This window comes from Odontesthes bonariensis, chromosome 13 (genome assembly GCF_027942865.1).
Source record: "Odontesthes bonariensis isolate fOdoBon6 chromosome 13, fOdoBon6.hap1, whole genome shotgun sequence".
In the NCBI taxonomy this organism is placed as follows: domain Eukaryota; kingdom Metazoa; phylum Chordata; class Actinopteri; order Atheriniformes; family Atherinopsidae; genus Odontesthes; species Odontesthes bonariensis.
Window position 1 is genome coordinate 19,644,275 of NC_134518.1, and position 24,410 is coordinate 19,668,684.

General features: G+C 39.3%; 2 protein-coding genes across 23 annotated transcripts in view; both read left to right on the forward strand.

The window, feature by feature from the left end:
* LOC142397750 (protocadherin gamma-C5-like) overlaps positions 1 to 24,410 on the forward strand; it is a 260,382-nt gene that overhangs the window by 78,972 nt on the left and 157,000 nt on the right. For 2 of the 22 annotated variants that reach the window (XM_075481412.1, XM_075481426.1), the window contains exon 1: positions 6,909 to 9,367. The exons of 18 other annotated variants lie outside the window; for them this stretch is intronic. In XM_075481412.1, coding sequence (XP_075337527.1) covers positions 6,992 to 9,367 — 2,376 coding nt within the window. In that variant the 5' untranslated portion in view covers positions 6,909 to 6,991. Of the gene's footprint in view, positions 1 to 1,654; positions 4,126 to 6,908; positions 9,368 to 12,201; positions 14,620 to 24,410 lie in introns of those variants that run through there. 2 more of the 22 variants (XM_075481413.1, XM_075481410.1) reach the window with 2 other exon arrangements.
* Positions 15,229 to 18,936, forward strand: LOC142397758 (protocadherin beta-15-like). The gene has a single exon (XM_075481432.1). It carries the CDS (start codon positions 15,584 to 15,586, stop codon positions 18,047 to 18,049), a length of 2,466 nt encoding a protein of 821 aa, XP_075337547.1. The 5' UTR covers positions 15,229 to 15,583; the 3' UTR covers positions 18,050 to 18,936.

Below are 24,410 nucleotides of genomic sequence, written 5' to 3' on the forward strand. Positions count from 1 at the left end.
ACTAAGTTTGCATCATTGTCTTACTCTTAAGCTCTATAGGTTGTTCTCTTGACCGATTTTCATATCAGATTTGAAGAATGCAGAAATGCTGGTCCCCTGGTCGATCGTCTTTGATTCTGAGTGTTGAATTTATAACCCTGTGTGTTTAACGGGGCCTTGGTCTGTGTGGACAGACCACTTTGATTGTTTGGAGCACTGTACTTGGGGAAAAAAAAAATTGCTTGTCTAATGGACATTTTTGCAGTACACGTGGAAGCTCAGTCATACACTTAATTTATTAACTTTGCTTTAGTCATAGCATTATAAATTATAAGATATATCCTGTTATTTATTTATTTGATCTTTTCTTGTTGATTGACCTGGTTTTCAGTGGTAGGTATCTTCTATTTGTCTAGGGCTTTGCCTTTCATTCTTTAAAGTATTCAACTGATGGCAAATTAAGCTTCTTTTGTCCTGTTGATGCACTCACAAACTGTATACTGTGATGGCTTCATTGGTAGAATGAACTTTTTCCCATTTATTCAAAAGTGTAAACTAATGATCAGTCAAGCTTTACTTTCCAGGCAAATTGTGTCATGACTTCTATGAACATATTATCTGTAGATGTTTTTAGACGAAAAACACAATCTTTTATCGAGGGTGGTGGCATTTTCTTTTTAACAATATGCCACCATCTTTGCATGACATGTTGCTGTGAAAAGGAGATAATTTCACTTCACCCTTGCATCACAACATTGAGTCTTTGCATCTATTTGTCAGGTTTGTTTCTGCTGTTCCTTTCTAAAGTATGGCCACCGTTTCTAATAGAACTATGCACATGAATTCTCATGGTTTGCAAGATTTTTTACAGATGCTTATGTTTGAGGCATTTGCATAAAAACATGCAAGTTTTTCGATCTAAAATTATTTATCTTACAAAATGTGTACAAGTATTTAGAAGACATGGGCTGAAGCTGAACACCTTCTTTGCAGCAGTGGTGATAAATGCAAGACTACGAGATGAACTGACTTAAGGAAATGTGAATAATTAATTTTGGAGCACAATTTTAGCAGCTGTTGCTGCTTGTTAGTACATAAGATAGTATGTAAGAATATCAGTTTTGTTTGAAATACAAAAACATATAGTGTGTAGATACAACATTGTGAAAACATTATAGCTGTCACTCTTCCTTGGGAATATAAACAGGTGAGGCTTAGCACGAGCTCAGGTTGTCCAGTTTAAAAAAGTAACTCAGAGCAGCAGGTTAGAAATTAATTCTTAGGGTGAAAACTATATACATATTGTAGGAACTACTCCAACAAAGGGTCACATAAATTACACGGCACCAATAAAACTTATATTCAGCATCACCTTTATTTTTATTTATACAAATGACGCATGAACTTTCATATAAGTCACTATGTTGCACTGACCTTTTCTGATGTCCAGATTAAAACATGGAAAACTGTAGATCTAAATATTGAGCTACGTATGTTGCATAGCTTTCTAACTTTTGTACATCGAAGAAAGTGGAGACCGAGAGTTGGTTGTTTTCCAAATGACTGTGGGTGTTTTTGTTGATTACAACTCACGGTGGCGCTGTACACCAGCCTTAAATGTATAAAATACTCCAGTTTGTACTGGGGACACGCATTCTTCTGCTCTTAAATACGGATAACCACACAGGACGTGCAGTTGGTTTACCTGGTATGTGCTTAGCTCCATATTTCTTTCTTTATTCTTAACCTGTTGGCATTTCATCGTTGATTATGTATTCAAATATTGGCTTTGTTCAGACCTGTGGATTTTTTTTGGTATTTTTTTGGCTTCACGTCGCATATGGAGACGTGAGCTATTCTTTCCCCGAGGAGATGAAACGAGGATCGGTGATTGGAAATATTGCCAAGGATCTCGGGCTGCAAATGGGCGCGCTGTCCACCAGAAGAGCCCGCATTGACACCGAAGGGACTGATGAACGTTACTGTGACATAAACCTGAATAACGGGGAGCTGGTTGTGGCCGAAAGGATTGACCGTGAGGGGCTTTGTGGCGAAAAGGCTTCGTGCATTCTAAAACACGAGCTTGTTTTGGAGAATCCTCTCGAGCTCCATCGTGTCAACCTTCAAATTCAAGATATCAATGACAACTCCCCACAGTTTAAGGACGAATTGATCAAAATAGAAATCCAGGAGTCGGCAGTCAGGGGAGCTCGCTTTGTGATAGAGGAGGCGAACGATGCGGATGTAGGACATAATTCAGTTCAGCAGTACAACCTTAAAAAGAACGACAATTTTGTTTTGGCTGTTAATGGAAACACTGTTGAGATTGTTCTTGATAAAGAGCTTGACCGTGAAAAACAAAAGGAAATGAATTTGGTCCTTACAGCTCTAGATGGTGGATCTCCTCAGAGATCAGGTACAGTAGTCATCCACGTCACTGTGCTGGATGCTAATGATAACGCCCCTGTGTTCAGTCTGGCCGTTTATAAAGCCAGTCTGACTGAAAACTCTCCTTTAGATACTGTGGTGGTTACGGTGAGCGCAACTGATGCAGATGAGGGAATCAATGGAGATGTGACTTATGACTTCGGGCATGTTTCTGAAGAGGTTATAAAGATATTTAGTATTGACAGTACTATAGGTGACATTAAAGTGATTGGTGCTGTTGACTTTGAAAATAGGAAATCATTTGAAATACGCGTTAAAGCAAAAGATGGTTTTGGGCTTTCATCTTATGCTAAGGTTATAGTCTATGTCACGGATGTGAATGACAATGCTCCTGTAATCAGCCTGAAATCTTTATCCAATTCCATACCAGAAAACACACCACCTGGTGCAGAGGTGGGCATCATTAATGTGCAGGACAGAGACTCTGATAATAACCGACAAGTCCGCTGCTCCATTCAGCAGGCCGTCCCCTTTAAGTTGGTTCCTTCTATTAAAAACTATTATTCTATGGTGACCACGGGACAGCTGGACCGTGAAGTAGTTTCTGATTACAACATTACAATCACTGCCACTGATGAGGGCTCTCCACCTCTGTCCTCCTCTAAAATTGTTCAGTTATCTGTAGCTGACATCAACGACAACCCACCTGTGTTTGAGGAACAGTCCTACAGCGCATATGTGAGTGAAAATAACAAACCTGGCTCCACTTTATGTTCCGTTACTGCTCGAGACCCCGACTGGAGACAAAATGGTACAGTGATTTATTCTCTATTACCTGGTGAGGTGAACGGTGCCCCGGTGTCCTCCTATCTGTCTGTTAACGGAGACACGGGGGTGATCCACGCTGTGAGGTCGTTTGATTATGAACAGTTCAGGAGTTTTAAAGTCCACGTATTGGCCAGAGACAACGGTTCTCCTCCTCTCAGCAGCAACGTGAGCGTCAGTGTGTTCATATCGGATGTGAATGACAACTCTCCTCAGATCCTGTACCCCGCCCCGGAGGGCAGCTCCTTCATGACCGAGCTGGTCCCCAAAGCTGCACACGGAGGCTCTCTGGTGTCCAAAGTGATCGCGGTGGACGCGGACTCCGGACAGAACGCCTGGCTGTCCTATCATATCGTCAAATCCACTGATCCTGGACTTTTCAGTATTGGTCTCCACAGTGGAGAGATCAGGACACAGCGGGACATTTCCGAATCTGACAGCATGAAACAGAACCTTATTGTGGCAGTGAAAGATAACGGACAGCCCTCTCTGTCTGCCACCTGTGCCATGTATTTACTTATTTCTGATAACTTGGCTGAGGTGCCAGAACTGAAGGATATTTCTTATGATGAGAAGAACTCCAAACTGACCTCTTACCTGATCATCGCGCTTGTGTCTGTGTCCACCTTCTTTCTGACCTTCATCATCATCATCCTGGGTGTGAGGTTTTGTCGGAGGAGAAAGCCCAGACTGTTGTTTGATGGAGCAGTTGCCATCCCCAGCGCTTATCTCCCTCCTAATTACGCAGATGTTGACGGCACAGGAACTTTACGCAGCGCTTACAATTATGACGCCTACCTGACAACAGGATCCAGAACCAGTGACTTTAAGTTTGTATCATCTTACAATGACAACACGCTGCCTGCTGACCAGACTCTGAAGAAAAGTCCGACAGACTTTGATGAAGTGTTCGGAGATCTCGAAGGGTCAGAGGTATGAGTGCACCTTGTAAAAAAAAATGATACATCTTTACAAATAATTTAGTAACAGAAATGATATTTTTACGTCCCTCATTCGAGTAGATTTAATTTTGCAGGGTTAATTACTTGTCTTACACTAATGTCCTTATTCGTGTTCTGATTTATGTTGTTTATTTAAGAGGCTTTCCTTTTCTATTTGAAAATCTTTAATTCCATTTCCACTGTTATCCTCATTTTCAGTTGACTATTAGTTTACGAAACCATTTTTTTTAATCTTGTCTTAATTTGAGGACATACATACTTGTTTTGTATTTGTCACTCGTACTATGTCTTGAAAATAACTAGAATACATTCATGCAACAAATGAATCAGTTTACCACTGATATTTTACTAATTTGAATTATTTCTTCTTTGTGTTTGATAACCTGGAGCATCAAGAGTTCAATATTACTGAACTTAAGTAATGACTTTTTATTGATTCTTCATGTGTTTGCAACATTTTTGGAGGTTATTTCACTGCTGAAGTGCTGCAACAACACTTGAGTTGTTAAAATGCATCTATTATGACAAGATGCATTTTAGATTTAGAAAGCAAACATCAACACCTAACATTTGTGATTTTATGTCTTGCATCAAACCCTGCAACCTTATACTCGTGTCTGGCAAAGTTAAAAAAATTCCCTTTATGACGCCCATTCTCCATCTACTAACTTAGATTGTGTGTCTTTTTTATGCTACTTTGTGAAAAGTGACTACAATATAATCAAATCTAAATGTCCATATCTGTATTCGTACCTCAGAAATGTACATCATAACACTATCTCATTGATCGAGTCATATACTCTGAAAGAACACAGAGACAAATTGGCTCTTCAGTTGACGTCATCACTGAGGATTTGGCATTTTTTTTAAGGTCATTACACTTTAATAAGAGGTGTGTTTGGCTCGACTTTTAAGTTTTGCTCTTTCACTGTCTGACCCGATCCTTATTGTAAAGTGCAGATTTACGAGTGTTTCATCTTTAAATTTTAAAATTTTTCTTTTCATGTGTCACAAATTATTTGACTAATTTCATGATGGATATCATTCAGTCTCATGTGTAATTTGAGACGATCTGCATTTTCACACTGAAGATCATGGCTTGGTTTTGTGCTGTAGATTGATAAAGTTTTCTTGAGTTGTGACTGATTAGAATATCAGTCAACTTATTTATGAAGATACAGTTCATTTTTTAAAAATGAATATTTATATCTAGCAGTGTTTCTAGTCGTGATTTTGATAATCACTGTTTTGGTTACTTTTTCATCTACAGATTGACTTGGTTTAAAGTATCTTGTTTTACGTCCAAGATTCTTATCTGCTTTGTTTGTTTATTATATATTTTTATTATATTCTAATAAGTACTCATTCTATTGCACCTGTTGTTATCTTTCTGATAAACACAGATGGTTTCCTAACTGCTTATTCATTTGATGGTAGAGCGAGGCTATTTTCCGTTTCCGTTTCTCTTCTTTTTAGAATAGAGCACAATCGGTTCAATCAGTCTTGAATTGAATGGGGCACAATAAGTTGTAATTACCTCAGATCACTGAGGAATTTCTAAATCTGCATAATTAGACTACTGTAATTGGTTGTTCTAAACTAAGATAAGCATCAAGCATTTTGGTATTTTTGTCAGACAATAGAATGTGCAACATGTATGCATTAGATTTTCTGGTAAAAAGAAAAACAAAACAAGGAGACTCTCTCACTCTCTAACATCAGTGCTTGTTTCAATCTGTAAATATATTTAACAGCCTTGCTCTTGCAAATAATCAACAAAATATAAATTGTACCGGAGTACAACAATGCAAGGGGACCTAATTTCATACATGAATCTGAGTTTGTGCTTGAGGCATTTGCTTTAAAATATGCAAGATAATGGATCTCCCAGTGTTCTCCTTGAAATAAGTCCAAAAAAGTCAGACTGATGCTCAATATTCGTTCTTGTCTCTCGGTTTAATTTTGTAAACTCGTTGATATCTGCAGGACGATCAAACATGTAATGACTTAAAAACATATGTGATTCAGTTCAGAGCACAGCCAAAGTTGTCAAAAAAGGATTAACAAAGTCCTACAGGTATACATTTAGACTTGAACAATAAGTAGAACTCATAAGAGAAAGTCTTAACTTAATACTGTTAGTCCTCAAGATACAATCCACCAGGATCAGCGATAGAAAAAACAATTATAACTCTGGCCTTCAAAAGCGACCTTGGATGTGCACTATGAAAACAGTCACACATAAGTACAGACTTAATACATCCTGACAGTAAATAAGAAAACAAAGATACTGGGATTACTGTGTTGTCCCAAAGTGTCACATAAAGTGCCAGACAGCAATTTATCCAGGTTAACTCAATGTTTGATGGATGAAGTGATATGACTGTGTGATTATCCAGAAAGCAGTCTTCAACAGATCTCAACACGCAGTAAATGAGTAAAAATAAATAAATATGTATAATAAGTAAAACAATATGTAATGCTTGGAATTAAATGTCAGTTTTATGCAATGTTAGAACTCTGTGATCCGTTTTGAATTAGCAGATAACTACATATGTAAACAATGATTAATTGTTGAAATAGCCTACAATTTGTGAGTAAATTTAAAATTACTTACACTTTCCTAATACCTACTGTTGTTGTTATGTGGAATTTAACTCGCGGTGGCGCTGTACACCAGCCTTTAGATGTATTGAATCCTCCAGCCTGTGCTATAGATACGGGATCTTGTGCTCTTTCGTCGAAATAGGGATAACCACCCCGGGTTTGCAGTTCCTGTCCGTGTTATGTTGTTAACGCCATAATTTAATTAACCTGCTGGTATTTCATGGTTAATTATGGATTCGAAAATCATCTTTTTTAAGACGTGTGTCATTTACTTTTTCTTTTTTTGGTTCCACGTCGCATATGGAGACGTGAGCTATTCTTTCCCCGAGGAGATGAAACGAGGATCGGCGATTGGAAATATTGCCAAGGATCTCGGGCTGCAAACGGGCGCGCTGTCCACCAGAAGAGCCCGCATTGACAGCGAAGGAACTGATAAATCTTACTGTGACATAAACCTTGATAACGGGGAGCTGGTTGTGGCCGGAAGGATTGATCGTGAGGGGCTTTGTGGAGAAAAGGTTTCGTGCATCCTAAAACACGAGCTTGTTTTGGAGAATCCTCTTGAGCTCCATCGTGTTAGTCTTCACATTCAAGATATTAATGACAACTCACCACAATTTAACGAAGAACTGATCAAAATAGAAATTCAGGAGTCGGCAGACAGGGGAGCTCGTTTTGTGATAGAGGAGGCGCACGATGCGGATGTAGGACAGAATTCAGTTCAGCAGTACAGCCTTAAAAAGAACGAGAATTTTATTTTGGCTGTTAATGGAAACACTGTTGAGATTGTTCTTGATAAAGAGCTTGACCGTGAAAAACAAAAGGAAATGAATTTGCTCCTTACAGCTCTGGATGGTGGATCTCCTCAGAGATCAGGTACAGTAGTCATCCACGTCACTGTGCTGGATGCTAATGATAACGCCCCTGTGTTCAGTCAGGCCGTTTATAAAGCCAGTCTGCCTGAAAACTCTCCTTTAGATACTGTAGTTGTTACGGTGAGCGCAACTGATGCAGATGAGGGAATCAATGGAGATGTGACTTATGACTTCGGGCATGTTAACGAAGATGTGAGGAAGATATTTAGTATTGACCGTAAAAAAGGCGAAATAAGAGTTATTGGTACTGTTGACTTTGAAACCACAACATTGTATGAAATACGCGTTAAAGCAAAGGATGGGTTGCGCCTGTCATCTTATGCTAAGGCCATCATTTCTATCATTGATGTGAATGACAATGCTCCTGTAATCAGCCTGAAATCTTTATCCAATTCCATACCAGAAAACACAACACCTGGTACAGAGGTGGGCATCATTAACGTGCAGGACAGAGACTCTGAGAATAACCGACAGGTCCGCTGCTCCATTCAGCAAAACGTCCCTTTTAAGTTGGTTCCTTCTATTAAAAACTATTATTCTCTGGTGACCACAGGACAGCTGGACCGGGAACTAGTGTCTGATTACAACATTACAATCACTGCCACTGATGAGGGCTCTCCACCTCTGTCCTCCTCTAAAACTGTTCAGTTATCTGTAGCTGACATCAACGACAACCCACCTGTGTTTGAGGAACAGTCTTACAGCGCATATGTGAGTGAAAATAACAAACCTGGCTCCACTTTATGTTCCGTTACTGCTCGAGACCCCGACTGGAGACAAAACGGTACAGTGATTTATTCTCTATTACCTGGTGAGGTGAACGGTGCCCCGGTGTCCTCCTATCTGTCTGTTAACGGAGACACGGGGGTGATCCACGCTGTGAGGTCTTTTGATTATGAACAGTGCAGGAGTTTTAAAGTCCACGTGATGGCCAGAGACAACGGTTCTCCTCCTCTCAGCAGCAACGTGAGCGTCAGTGTGTTCATATCGGATGTGAATGACAACTCTCCTCAGATTCTGTACCCCGCCCCGGAGGGCAGCTCCTTCATGACCGAGCTGGTCCCCAAAGCTGCACACGGAGGCTCTCTGGTGTCCAAAGTGATCGCGGTGGACGCGGACTCCGGACAGAACGCCTGGCTGTCCTATCATATAGTCAAATCCACTGATCCGGGACTTTTCAGTATTGGTCTCCACAGCGGAGAGATCAGGACACAGCGGGACATTTCCGAATCTGACAGCATGAAACAGAACCTTATTGTGGCAGTGAAAGATAACGGACAGCCCTCTCTGTCTGCCACCTGTGCCATGTATTTACTTATTTCTGATAACTTGGCTGAGGTGCCAGAACTGAAGGATATTTCTTATGATGAGAAGAACTCCAAACTGACCTCTTACCTGATCATCGCGCTTGTGTCTGTGTCCACCTTCTTTCTGACCTTCATCATCATCATCCTGGGTGTGAGGTTTTGTCGCAAGAGAAAGCCCAGACTGTTATTTGATGGAGCAGTTGCCATCCCCAGCGCTTATCTCCCTCCTAATTACACAGATGTTGACGGCACAGGAACTTTACGCAGCGCTTACAATTATGACGCCTACCTGACAACAGGATCCAGAACCAGTGACTTTAAGTTTGTATCATCTTACAATGACAACACGCTGCCTGCTGACCAGACTCTGAAGAAAAGTCCGACAGACTTTGATGAAGTTTTCGGAGATCTCGAAGGGTCAGAGGTATGAGTGCACCTTATAAAAAATTTTGATACATGTTTAGAAATAATTTAGTAACAGAAATGATATTTTACGTCCCTCATTCGAGTAGAGTTCATTTTGCTGGGTTAATTACTTGTCTTACACTAATGTCCTTATTCGTGTTCTGATTTATGTTGTTTATTTAAGAGTTTTTCCCTTTTCTATTTGAAAATCTTTAATTCCATTTCCACTGTTATCCTCATTTTCAGTTGACTATTAGTGTACGAAACCATTTTTTTTAAACTTGTCTTAATTTGAGGACATACATAATTGTTTTGTATTTGTCACTCGTTACTATGTCTTGAAAATAACTAGAATACATTCATGCAACAAATGAATCAGGTTACCACTGATATTTTACTAATATGAATTATGGCTTCTTTGTGTCTGATAACCTGGAGTATCAATAGTTAAATATTACTGAACTTAAGTAATGACTTTTTATTGATTCTTCATGTGTTTGCAACATTTTTGGAGGTTATTTCACTGCTGAAGTGCTGCAACAACACTTGAGTTGTTAAAATGCATCCATTATATGACAAGATGCATTTTAGATTTAGAAAGCAAACATCAACACCTAACATTTGTGATTTTATGTCTTGCATCAAACCCTGCAACATTATACTCGTGTCTGGCAAAGTTAAAAAAATTACCTTTATGACGCCCATTCTCCATCTACTAACTTAGATTATGTGTCTTTTTTATGTGACTTTGTGAAAAGTGACTACCATATAATCAAATGTAAATGTCCATATCTGTATTCATACCTCAGAAATGTACATCATAACACTATCTCATTGATCCAGTTATATACTCTGAATGAACACAGAGACAAATTGGCTCTTCAGTTGAGGTCATCACTGAGGATTTGGCATTTTATTTAAGGTCATTACACTTTAATAAGAGGTGTGTTTGGCTTGACTTTTAAGTTGTGATCTTTCACTGTCTGACCCGATCCTTATTGTAAAGTGCAGATTTACGAGTGTTACATCTTTAAATTTTTAAATTTTTCTTTTTATGTGTCACAAATTATTTGACTAATTTCATGATGGATATCATTCAGTCTCATGTGTAATTTGAGACGATCTGCATTTTCACACTGAAGATCATGGCTTGGTTTTGTGCTGTAGATTGATAAAGTTTTCTTGAGTTGTGACTGATTAGAATATCAGTCAACTTATTTATGAAGATACAGTTTATTGTGTTAATATTAATATTTATATCTAGCAGTGTTTCTAGTCGTGATTTTGATAATCACTGTTTTGGTTATTTTTTCATCTACAGATTGACTTGGTTTAAAGTATCTTGTTTTACGTCCTAGATTCTTATCTGCTTTGTTTGTTTATTATATATTTTTATTATATTCTAATAAGTACTCATTCTATTGCACCTGTTGTTATCTTTCTGATAAACACAGATGGTTTCCTAACTGCTTATTCATTTGATGGTAGAGCGAGGCTATTTTCCGTTTCCGTTTCTCTTCTTTTTAGAATAGAGCACAATCGGTTCAATCAGTCTTGAATTGAATGGGGCACAATAAGTTGTAATTACCTCAAATCACTGAGAAATTTCTAAATCTGCATCATTAGACTACTGTAATTGGTTGTTCTAAACTAAGATAAGCATCAAGCATTTTGGTATTTTTGTCAGACAATAGAATGTGCAACATGTGTGCATTAGATTTTCTGGTAAAAAGAAAAACAAAACAAGGAGACTCTCTCACTCTCTAACATCAGTGCTTGTTTCAATCTGTAAATCTATTTAACAGCCTTGCTCTTGCAAATGATCAACAAAATATAAATTCTACCGGAGTACAACAGTGCAAGGGGATCTAATTTCATACATGAATCTGAGTTTGTGCTTGAGGCATTTGCTTTAAAATATGCAAGATAATGGATCTCCCAGTGTTCTCCTTGAAATAAGTCCAAAAAAGTCACTGATGCTCAATATTCGTTCTTGTCTCTCGGTTTAATTTTGTAAACTCTTTGATATCTGCAGGACGATCAAACTGACTTAAAAACATATGTGATTCAGTTCAGAGCACAGCCAAAGTTGTCAAAAAAGGATTAACAAAGTCCTACAGGTATACATTTGGACTTGAACAATAAGTAGAACTCATAAGAGAAAGTCTTAACTTACTACTGTTAGTCCTCAAGATACAATCCACCAGGATCAGCGATAGAAAAAACAATTATAACTCTGGCCTTCAAAAGCGAGCAACTGAGTTGACCTTGGATGTGCACTATGAAAACAGTCACACATAAGTACAGACTTAATACATCCTGACAGTAAATAAGAAAACAAAGATACTGGGATTACTGTGTTGTCCCAAAGTGTCACATAAAGTGCCAGACAGCAATTTATCCAGGTTAACTCAATGTTTGATGGATGAAGTGATATGACTGTGTGATTATCCAGAAAGCAGTCTTCAACAGATCTCAACACGCAGTAAATGAGTAAAAATAAATAAAATATGTATAATAAGTAAAAAAATATGTAATGCTTGGAATTAAATATCAGTTTTATGCAAGGTTAGAACTCTGTGATCCGTTTTGAATTAGCAGATAATTACATAGGCTATGTAAACAATGATTAATTGTTAAAATACAATTTGTGAGTAAATTTAAAATTACTTACACTTTCCTAATACTTACTGTTGGTGTTATGTGGAATTTAACTCGCGGTGGCGCTGTACACCAACCTTTAGATGTATTGAATCCTCCAGCCTGTGCTATAGATACGGGATCTTGCTCTTTCGTCAAAATAGGGATAACCACCCCGGGTTTGCAGCTCCTGTCCGTGTTATGTTGTTAACGCCATAATTCAATTAACCTGCTGGTATTTCATGGTTAATTATGGATTCGAAAATCGCCTTTTTTAAGACGTGTGTCATTTACTTTTTCTTTTTTTGGTTCCACGTCGCATATGGAGACGTGAGCTATTCTTTCCCCGAGGAGATGAAACGAGGATCAGCGATTGGAAATATTGCCAAGGATCTCGGGCTGCAAACAGGCGCGCTTTCCACCAGGAGAGCCCGCATTGACAGCGAAGGAAATGATAAACGTTACTGTGACATAAACCTTGATAACGGGGAGCTGGTTGTGGCCGGAAGGATTGATCGTGAGGGGCTTTGTGGAGAAAAGGCTTCGTGCATCCTAAAACACGAGCTTGTTTTGGAGAATCCTCTTGAGCTCCATCGTGTCAGTCTTCATATTCAAGATATTAATGACAACTCACCACAATTTAACGAAGAACTGATCAAAATAGAAATCCGGGAGTCGGCATATAGAGGAGCTCGTTTTGTGATAGAGGAGGCGAACGATGTGGATGTGGGACAGAATTCAGTTCAGCAGTACAGCCTTAAAAAGAACGAGAATTTTATTTTGGCTGTTAATGGAAACACTGTTGAGATTGTTCTTGATAAAGAGCTTGACCGTGAAAAACAAAACGAAATGAATTTGGTCCTTACAGCTCTGGATGGTGGATCTCCTCAGAGATCAGGTACAGTAGTCATCCACGTCACTGTGCTGGATGCTAATGATAACGCCCCTGTGTTCAGTCAGGCCGTTTATAAAGCCAGTCTGCCTGAAAACTCTCCTTTAGATACTGTAGTGGTTACGGTGAGCGCAACTGATGCAGATGAGGGAATCAATGGAGATGTGACTTATGACTTCGGGCATGTTAACGAAGATGTGAGGAAGATATTTAGTATTGACCGTAAAATAGGCGAAATAAGAGTTATTGGTACTGTTGACTTTGAAACTACAACATTATATGAAATACGCGTTAAAGCAAAGGATGGGTTGGGCCTGTCATCTTATGCTAAGGCCATCATTTCTATCACTGATGTGAATGACAATGCTCCTGTAATCAGCCTGAAATCTCTATCCAATTCCATACCAGAAAACACAACACCTGGTACAGAGGTGGGCATCATTAATGTGCAGGACAGAGACTCTGAGAATAACCGACAGGTCCGCTGCTCCATTCAGCAGGCCGTCCCTTTTAAGTTGGTTCCTTCTATTAAAAACTATTATTCTATGGTGACCACGGGACAGCTGGACCGTGAACTAGTGTCTGATTACAACATTACAATCACTGCCACTGATGAGGGCTCTCCACCTCTGTCCTCCTCTAAAACTGTTCAGTTATCTGTAGCTGACATCAATGACAACCCACCTGTGTTTGAGGAACAGTCCTACAGCGCATATGTGATAGAAAATAACAAACCTGGCTCCACTTTATGTTCCGTTACTGCTCGAGACCCCGACTGGAGACAAAACGGTACAGTGATTTATTCTCTGTTACCTGGTGAGGTGAACGGTTCCCCGGTGTCCTCCTATCTGTCTGTTAACGGAGACACGGGGGTGATCCACGCTGTGAGGTCTTTTGATTATGAACAGTTCAGGAGTTTTAAAGTCCACGTGTTGGCCAGAGACAACGGTTCTCCTCCACTCAGCAGCAACGTGAGCGTCAGTGTGTTCATATCGGATGTGAATGACAACTCTCCTCAGATACTGTACCCCGCCCCGGAGGGCAGCTCTTTCATGACCGAGCTGGTCCCCAAAGCTGCACACGGAGGCTCTCTGGTGTCCAAAGTGATCGCGGTGGACGCAGACTCCGGACAGAACGCCTGGCTGTCCTATCATATAGTCAAATCCACTGATCCGGGACTTTTCAGTATTGGTCTCCACAGCGGAGAGATCAGGACACAGCGGGACATTTCCGAATCTGACAGCATGAAACAGAACCTTGTTGTGGCAGTGAAAGATAACGGACAGCCCTCTCTGTCTGCCACCTGTGCCATGTATTTACTTATTTCTGACAACTTGGCTGAGGTGCCAGAACTGAAGGATATTTCTTATGATGAGAAGAACTCCAAACTTACCTCTTACCTGATCATCGCGCTTGTGTCTGTGTCCACCTTCTTTCTGACCTTCATCATCATCATCCTGGGTGTGAGGTTTTGTCGCAGGAGAAAGCCCAGACTGTTGTTTGATGGAGCAGTTGCCATCCCCAGCGCTTATCTCCCTCCTAATTACGCAGATGTTGACGGCACAGGAACTTTACGCAGCACTTACAATTATGACGCCTACCTGACAACAGGATCCAGAACCAGTGACTTTAAGTTTGTATCATCTTACAATGACAACACACTGCCTGCTGACCAGACTCTGAAGAAAAGTCCAACAGATTTTGCTGAAGTGTTCAGTGATTTTAGTGACACTCCTGAGGTAGGCATGTGTCTCATTTTATCTGTACAATCGGTTTGAAATGTCTTGTATTTTTTTCTACCTTACACACACACACACACACACACACACATATATATATATATATATATATATGTGTAAACTTTTCATTTTGTTCTTCTGACTACTTTCTGCTTTAACTAAGGAATGACTGACTCTTATGACATTTATCGCTGTCCTTGGTTTTGAACACATGCTATTTCCAATGACTTGAGTTTTTTAATCTCCTGTCTACTTACCTTTTTGACCAATGTTGCATTTCTTGATTGTATGAAAGTGAGATGATGTCACATGAAATGTGATGGAGACTGACTTTGACAGATGTAGTAATGTAGCTTTGCTATAGCCACAGCTTATGTTCAGTGACAAGGAAAGCAACATGATGAACTCCTTTTTATTGGTGTGATTATGTTTCCAATCAGTTTCTGGGAGATTATGGATTGCATATATTGTTCTGCTGTCTATCTTTAGTTGCTTCAAATACGTTTGTTATTTTTCTTATCTATTATCTCTCATAACAAAAATGTTATTGGACTAACTTTTTTAGTCACGTGGTTCAAGATGATATCTATTTTCTTTTTTAAAGAAAAAAGAAGAATAGTGCAATAATGCTCCCAGTCTCTTGGTGACGCTCTTCTATAAAGCCTGAGTCATGGATGCTCGTGTCTCACCTCTTTCTGTGTCAGTGGAACTAGAGAAATGGGTTAGAGCTGAGAGCTGTGCATGCGTGCGCATTTGTGCCAGTGAATATGATGAAGAGAAGAGGAGAGGCTGTGTGCCTGTGTGAGTGAGTGAGTCAGAGAGAGAAAGTAGCGGTGAAATGGGAATAGAGAGAGAGGAATCCAAGCTGACAGCATCCCTAATAGAGCATGATTAACTCAGCAAGAGGGAGCAGGGAACTGTTCGTTTGCTGCTGCGTATTTATTAGTTTAAAGATTGCGCTATAATGTCGATATTACATTTATTTATCAAACCATGTTTGATAACAGACCATCGGTTAGACTTAAAGTGTTTGGTGCATTTTTTATTTTTTACTCTGATTTTTGGCCCTTCATTTGGAGAAGTGCGATATATTCTTCCAGAGGAGATGCAGAGGGGTTCAGTTATCGGGAATCTTGCGCAGGATTTAGGGCTGGAGGTGGCGGGGCTCGATGCTCGTCGAGCCCGAGTTGTTGCCGAAGGAACCAGTCAGCTTTGCGAACTGGACACCTCTTCGGGGAATCTTTTGATCAGCCAACGGATAGACCGCGAGGAACTGTGTGTGCAAGTTTCCGTTTGCATCCTACAGTTTCAGCTTTTACTTGAGGATCCACTTCAAGCATTCAGCTTAGTTTTGGACATTGCAGATATAAACGACAACAGTCCAGTGTTTGCTGCACGGGAGATAAAATTAGATTTAGTGGAATCTACAGTTCTGGGGAGACGCTTTCCATTAGAGAGCGCGCATGACCCCGATCTGGGCACGAACTCTGTACGGGAATATAAACTGAGCCAGAATGATCATTTTTCTCTTGAAATGAGCACGCAAATAAATGGAAATGCGTATCCGGAGCTCGTTCTTAAAAAGCCCTTGGATCGAGAAGCAAAAGCTGAACATGTACTGAAAATCAGTGGAATTGACGGGGGGAATCCAGTCAGATCAGGAACTGCCTCTATCTACATAAACGTTTTGGACGCCAATGATAATGTCCCAGTTTTTGGTCAACGAGTTTACAAAACCTCTTTGCCAGAGAACTCACCCATCGGGACTGTTATAACAAGCCTGAATGCTACAGACTTTGACGAAGGTGTCTATGGAGAGATAACATACTCTTTCAGTCACCTGTCAGACAAGATGGGGGGAGTTATTAAAATCAACCCTCAGAGTGGAGAAGTTCGGGTGGCAGGTGTTATTGACTATGAAGAGGCCAGCTCGCACGAGCTGGATGTTCAGGCTAAAGACGGTGGTGGTCAAGCATCTCATTGTAAACTCATTATTGATGTAGTTGATGTGAACGATAATAAACCTGTGATAGAAATAAAGTCAGTCTCTGCTAACGTGGCTGAAGACTCCAAACCAGGAACTATGGTTGCTCTGATTAATATCTATGACCTGGACACCAGCAGCAGTGGACGAGTCACTTGTTCAATCTTAGACAATGTTCCATTTAAATTAGTATCAGAGGTAAAAAACTACTACATGTTAGTTACTGATGGAATACTAGATAGAGAAGTCCAACGGGAGTATAACATTACAATTGTTGCCACTGACGCAGGCTCTCCTCAACTCTCTAGTGTAAAAATGATATCAATCGTAGTTAATGATGTAAATGATAACCCACCGACCTTTACCCAGATTGAGTACAATGCTAACATTTTGGAGAACCAACCAGTTGGCACATTTGTCATGAAAGTCACAGCACAGGATATTGATGACGGATCTAATGCTAAGATAGTGTATCACGTAACAAAGGACACAAACTTAGAATTGCTGTCTTTCCTCACCATAAACACAGATACAGGGGAGCTTTTTACGTCGCGCCAATTTGATTACGAACAGTCAGTTCACTTCAAAATTAAGGTGACAGCTCGAGATGGAGGAGAGCCTCCACATTCCACCACCTGTGCTATAAATGTTTTTATTAAGGACGAAAATGACAACGCACCTGTTGTACTATATCCTGTCCAGACTTCCGGGTATATTGCAGAGGATATGGTGCCAATTGAAGCTCCCAGAGGTTACCTAGTTACTAAGGTGGTTGCTGTGGACGCAGACTCTGGCCATAACGCCTGGCTGTCCTACAGAATAATTGAAGCTACGCAGTCCAACCTGTTTATGGCAGATCTGCATACAGGAGAAATCAGAACTCTGCGAACATTTATGGAGAACGATGAACCTAAACAAACTCTTGTCGTTTTGGTAACTGATAACGGGCGTGAATCTCTCTCGGCCACAGCCACAGTCAGCATAATGCTTGGTGATGGGCTGCCTATTTTAAGCGAACTTTTTGAGTTTAAAGATGAGTCACAGGATAGAGATAACTTAACGCTTTATCTAATCATCGCTCTGTCAACCGTCTCCTTTCTTCTCATCCTGTTAATCAGTGGAGTGTTTTATTTTAAACATTGCCGGCGTGGTTATGTTTATCGTTCAACCACAGCTAGTCTACCAGTTTTCCCTACAACATACTGCCCTTCTGGTTTTACAGATTTTAGCCATTGTGGGACTTTGCTGAAAGATGATAGATATGACCCTTTCTTGACCACTGGCTCGTGGAGAGGTGACTTTCGTTTTGGATCAAATACAGATACTGACACACTTAAGAAAAGAAGTGCAGTGTATCAAAAAAACACACTGAGGCGTCTCAGTAGTGACAGAGCCACTCTGAAGGTGATGGCAGGTCCACCGCATCCTTGTTATGTGGTCAAATGAGTCACAGTCATAACATCTGTTTTAAAAGAAAGAAAAAAAAACGTAATGAGTTTGTTGTATACCTTCTGAAAATTTTGTTCGAACTATATTGATTTCACTTGTGCTTCTATCATAAGAATAGATATATAGTGCTTGCCTGTGTCTGAAATCCCATCTTTTTCCATTACTGAAGTACAGATATGTGTATATATTGACAGGTGCCTTTAAATGGCGTCATCATCATCTCCCCACGACCTGGCCTGAACACAAATGTTAACCTTGTAAATAGTGCCATATCTGGCATATTTTCAGCAATAGTAGGCTATTAGAAAGGAATTTGTTTTATTGTAAAGACTTACCATGAATTGTTCTATCTACATCTATTTTGCATGTAACTTTTTATAAGACTGCAAATATTTGCACCAGCTAGTTATATATATTTTCATTTTGCTGTCTGTTTTCATTCTACTCTGCCAGAATAAGTATAAACTGATTTAGTTTATTATCAATATCAGAATTAGTATGTCTCTCATTCAAAAACTCAAACATTATTGTTTTGGAGGATTATATAATCTTGTACATTGTGTTGGCCTGGTTTATGTATCTTCTATCATGCACTCAAGGAACATTGTTGACATGTCTGACTTCTCTGTTCATTACAACATTTCCTGAGCGAGATATAGTTGCAGAAATTAGCTGTTAGTATTTAGCTTTCACTGTGGTAAATCTGCCTCTATAATTTTGTGCAGGTTTGCTATGTTATTTTATTGTTTTTATAGTTTTAACCTTTCTATCATTACTTGGGATTTTTTAAATGTTTTAGTAGATTTCATGTTGTCTTGTGGATGTTATCGGTCTTGATGCTAAACAAATCTACCTACGGGTACAAATAAAGTAACCTGACCTGAGCCAAGTTTTGGTAATTTTATGTTAGTTATGCTATGTTTCCTCGAAACACCATGTGGTTTTCTGTTTGTCAGAGAGATAAAAGCATTGGACTATATGCCATGAATCCAGCCCATGAATTTTAAATATGTTGCATGCAACTGATAAAGTAAAGATTTTTCTTAATTTCCTTTTATGTCACTTAAATGCACTCCTTACAAAAATAGGGAGCATTTCACCTGTTTTTTCTCTTTTTGGCAGGCGACATGTCAAATGTCGAAACTTGAGGTGGAGATAGGGGAATTTGAAATGTCAAAACACACCTAATAATAGGCAATTTATATTTAATCTTAGTAAATGAGTATGTCTTGTGTAGAATGCAGCCAAAGCAACGTTGCCCCCCCCCCCCCCTAATAGTACATTTAGATGTAATTACAGGTCAAATGCAAGAATTGGAAAATAAATATGCACTATACATTTTTTGCATTTAATCTTAATTATTCTGGTTGAATATGAAATAATTGCCAACTAGAAATGTTTTTCTAAGGCATTCATAATATTTCCAAATGTGAAAAAAATGTTCCATCTGAGGTTGTAGATTTCAGTATTTGCAATACTTGACAAAAGAGGTGGTTTCAAATTTTCAGATATGGTATAAAATACTTGCTCTGTGGTGTGATGGTTAGCATTGGTCCACAGGGTCCTGGTTTCCCACAGTCCAAAGACAAACATGTTAGGCTAATTAGTGATTGTAAATTCATATGTGTGATAAATAAAAAAGCACTGTGTAGCCTTTAATGCTGTATTGACTAAGAAGTGCTGTATGTGTGTGTACACGTGTGCGTGCAAATGGTTGAATGTGGTTTGTCATATAAAAGCTCTTTGAGTTGTCAACTTGACTAGACAAACTTGACTAGACTAGCTATATACAGTCACCTGAGTCAGTGGTAGACACAGTAGCCTACTGCCACACCTCAAAAGTAAGAAATTTAAAAAAAGAAAGATGGCTTGGTTATCATCTTAGTTAATCAGGCTGCATAACAGATGTTTTAATGGCATACTCATGCAAGTATCAACAGCAGGGGTACAAAAACTTGTCACTTTTAAGATAATATTAACAAAAGAAAACAACATATTGTGATTTAATTGCGAAAAATAAATGCCCACAGGTCAGAACTGATCAGGTTATTGGTTACAGACTGTCATATGTTACTGTAAAATGTCTGCATGCGCATATTCCCTCAATTCACTGTGACTGTGTCATGGTGGTAAAGCAGATAGGTTTTCTTATGAAAATTTCCCTTCTGTATACATTTGTGTTCCTGTTTCTGCTACAGCTCCAGGCCGATTTGTGTTCTTAATTTAAGCCATGGTAGGAGAAGAAGAGAAGGCTGTGCTTCATTTTTGTTTATTGCTATCTAGGTCACAAGAGCACTGCTCTAAGTACTGCGGTTGGCAGTGCTAGAGACTGTACACCAGCTTAACAGCCCAGATGTTTTTATTTTAATTTTATTTAATTAATGAAAGTGCCACAGACTTTCCAGTGTTTTGGATATTTTCCCTTATTTTTTTATTATTTTGCTTTATTTACAGAAGTATTGATTAGATGGATAAAATAACCACTGAAACAGTCATTTAAAGTGCAAACATTTTTTGCAACAACTTTCAACTTCACTTCTTTATAAGACAATGTTTTTCATTATTCACTCATTTCTTCTCTGCCTCTTGAGTTTCCAAAGAAGAAAGATAATCCATTCATGAAACTGCTCTAAATGTACTTAATTGAGTGCTGATAAGATAGGTGTAGTTTAGGGCAATAACATGTTTAAATACCAGAGTAATTTTGTACCTAATACATTACTTTGGCAATGGCAATGATCTGATAACACTGAACAAATCCTTTGAAGATTGTGCTCTACTTTCTGGTTTGCTAAAACTCCTCTATAGTGAGCAGAATGCAGCATACCTTAATAGGTTGAACTTCTATAATTCACAGTATTTATTTTTCCTAATTATATCTGTCAAATGCACTTTGTTTGCCAGATATGCCAAATATTTCAACTAGTTGAGCAGGCGTGCCATGTAGTAGCTCCTCAAAGCGGCCAGCCCCGGTTCGAGTCCTGGCCCGGTGGGCCTTTGCTGCATGTCTTCCCCCTTCTGTCTTTTAGTGCCTAAAAAAACAAAAATAACCGCTTTATGCACCTGATAAACTTTTACAAGTTGGATACGTACTGTATTTATTACATCTAAGCCTTTGTTGACGGTTTGGTGCAGTTAAAGACCATCCCAGCATGTGTTTGACATGAGAAATGGCTGATTTTACAATAAAGATGTATCTGATTTATATGAATGTGATGCAAAAATTAGATAAGATGATTCATTTTTATTTTTTCAGGATTCATACTAATTTTTTTTCCTTTTTTCTCTTGTTTTTTTTCCCCTCTGTGCTCACCGTGGATGGAACTTTCATTTTTCGGATCTAACAGGTAAGATAATTTCCATTTCCCTTTCTCCTCATATCTCACACAACACTTTTAGCCCTTACACCTGCTATATTCAGTTCCCACAAACAACATTTAAAAAAAACAATTTTTCTTAATCTATACTCTTTTTTTCTCTATCTATATTTTCACCTCACAGAAATTGTATTGACACCAGCCATGTAACATTTTGCATATGTGAGTGTTTATAACATGAGCCCAACTATCACCTTAAAAGTCATGTCAAGATTCTTGAGTCTTGTAACAAAGGCAGCTGCATTGCTCTTATTTTTGTGTGCAATGTGGTTCTTCCCCAGGCTTTGTACCACATGAATATTAATATTCCTGGCTGCTGCTGTGCAGCCTGAATAATGCAGAATCATGGTGCACTGACTATATCTCTCTGCAATAACATATGAATACATATGTGAGCAGCGGAGTGATGTAAGACAATTCCATGACCCATTGAAAAACAACTATATATAATGCTTGTGCAGATACGTTAGCTACATAGAGGAAATATACTGCAGTGAAAATGAGCAGCAATCATTCATGCATGTGGATGTGTGTAGCGGTGCTTTAGATGTTGGTTCCACTGTTGAAATGTAGGTCACTGGACTCATCAGTTAGATCGGAAGGGGGGAGTAGATTATCCATTTATCTGTTAGTCTGTCTCTGTTTTTATATCCATCCATCTATTTGCAAACAGGAAGCTAAATGTTATTCTACTCTCTTTACATGTAGGTCCACAATTAGTTGTATTTCTTATCAAATAAATCAGTTCAATCTCTTACATTTAGTACAATTGTTTGTTACAATTTAGAAGACACTTAATGGTCATGTGTGTGGCTTCTTCCTTGTGCAATACATTGGAAATCTAATGGATTTGAGGTGGCTTGATATCATGGTGACAACTTTACTGCATAATTATGCAATGAAAAAAGTTATAATTGGAATTTTCTATTATAATATTCCAATCAGTCTTTGCATCTTCTCCTATACATTTGTTTATACACGTCAGAGAGTGGAGCAGAGTGAGGACGTTGTTCCACACACTGACTGTTGGTGGTACTGTTGCCTAAGCAGACTAATTGTGTAACGTTGGTCTTATCACAAAAACTAAGACACCACCCTCTTTACAAGAAAAAAGCGAGGGTGGTGCACATATATCTATGAGGCACAAGACGAAATAGTGTTTTTTTTTAGACTAAAAGGCTATTTAAAAGAGTGGTGCATATTAAGAAGGCTTCCCCCCTTGAATAGACAACTGTACTGTTTTTGAGAAGAAATGGGTTATCTGAGGAGCAGGGACACCCCGCTGGATTGGAAAATCTCCATTTTGCTTTTCTGCCTTGTTACTGCGGTCAGTGGACAAATTCGCTATTCTATACCGGAGGAGATGAGGAAAGGACTTTTTGTCGGAGACGTTGCAAAAGACTTGGGCTTGGATGTCAAAAGGTTGGTGTCTGGTCGGGCTCGACTAGTTATAGATGATGAAAACCAATATGTCACGCTGAATCAGAACAAAGGGCACATCGTTGTCAATGAAAGAATTGACAGAGAAAGGCTATGCGCCAAGAAATCTCCGTGTAGCTTTAGTCTAGAAATTGTCCTTGAAGATCCACTCGAATTGTTTTCCATTACAATTGAAATACAAGATATTAATGATCATGCTCCAGCTTTTCCTAAAAAAGAAATTAATTTAGAAATTAGTGAAACAACGCCCGCTGGGACTGTATTCTTGCTTGATGGCGCAGCTGATCCTGATGTGGGAATAAACTCACTGCAGAGTTACTCTTTAAAGGCAAACGATCATTTTGTTCTCAAACAGCACACTCGATCAGATGGAAGTAAATATGCCGAATTGATGCTTCAAAGCGGTTTGGACCGCGAGAAACAAAGTCAGCACACGCTTATATTAACGGCTGTTGATGGTGGAGAACCGCAGAAGTCCGGAACAGCAAAGATTCATGTTTCAGTTCTGGACGCAAATGACAACGCGCCCGTTTTCACGCAGACCTTGTATAAAGCAACTGTTTTAGAAAATGTTTTCGGAGGCACAGTTATCGCTAGAGTCAGTGCTGTAGATGCGGACCAAGGGTACAATGGTAACGTAACTTATTCCTTCACCCACTTGGAAGAAGATTCCTCTTGTCCCTTCGAAATAAATTCTTACACTGGGGAGATAAAACTATCCGGTGAGCTTGATTACGAGGTTTCTTCGAGTTATGAAATAAACCTTCAGGCAAAAGATCCATGGGGAGTGGTTGGTGTAAGCAAATTTATAATCGAGGTAGCAGATGTGAATGACAACAGCCCAATAATCACAATGGCCTCATATTCGGGGAAAATTTCCGAAGATTCTCCTCCTGGCACAGTTGTGGGTTTGATAAGTGTCCAAGATAAAGACGCGGGGAAAAATGGGCAGGTGCATTTAACTTTAGATGAAAATGTCCCGTTTAGAATTAAATCTTCCCTCAGAAATTATTTTACCCTCGTCACGGAGCAAATGCTTGACCGTGAGAAGGTTTCCAAATACAACATCACTGTGACTGCCACTGATGAGGGCTTCCCTGCCTTATCAAGCAGAAAGGTTGTCGTTTTACAAGTTACTGATATTAATGACAACGCACCAGCTTTTAGCCAAACTGTTTACAATACTCAGGTGATGGAAAACAATTCCCCAGGTGTCGCTCTGCTGCAAATCCACGCATCGGATCCAGATCAGAGTCAGAATGCACGCATATCGTATTTTCTTATTGATAACGAAGTTAATGGAAGTCCAATCTCTTCATATTTCTCAGTTAAGACAGAAAGTGGAGTAATTCAGTCTTTGCGTTCACTTGACTATGAACAAGTAAAAGAGTACGTAATACGAGTTAAAGCGCAAGATGGGGGCTCGCCTCCACAAAGCAGTAACACAACAGTTATTGTTCGTGTTCAGGACCAAAACGATAACCCCCCTCAGGTTCTGTACCCAGTCCAGAGTGGTGGCTCTGTGGTGGCAGAAATGGTGC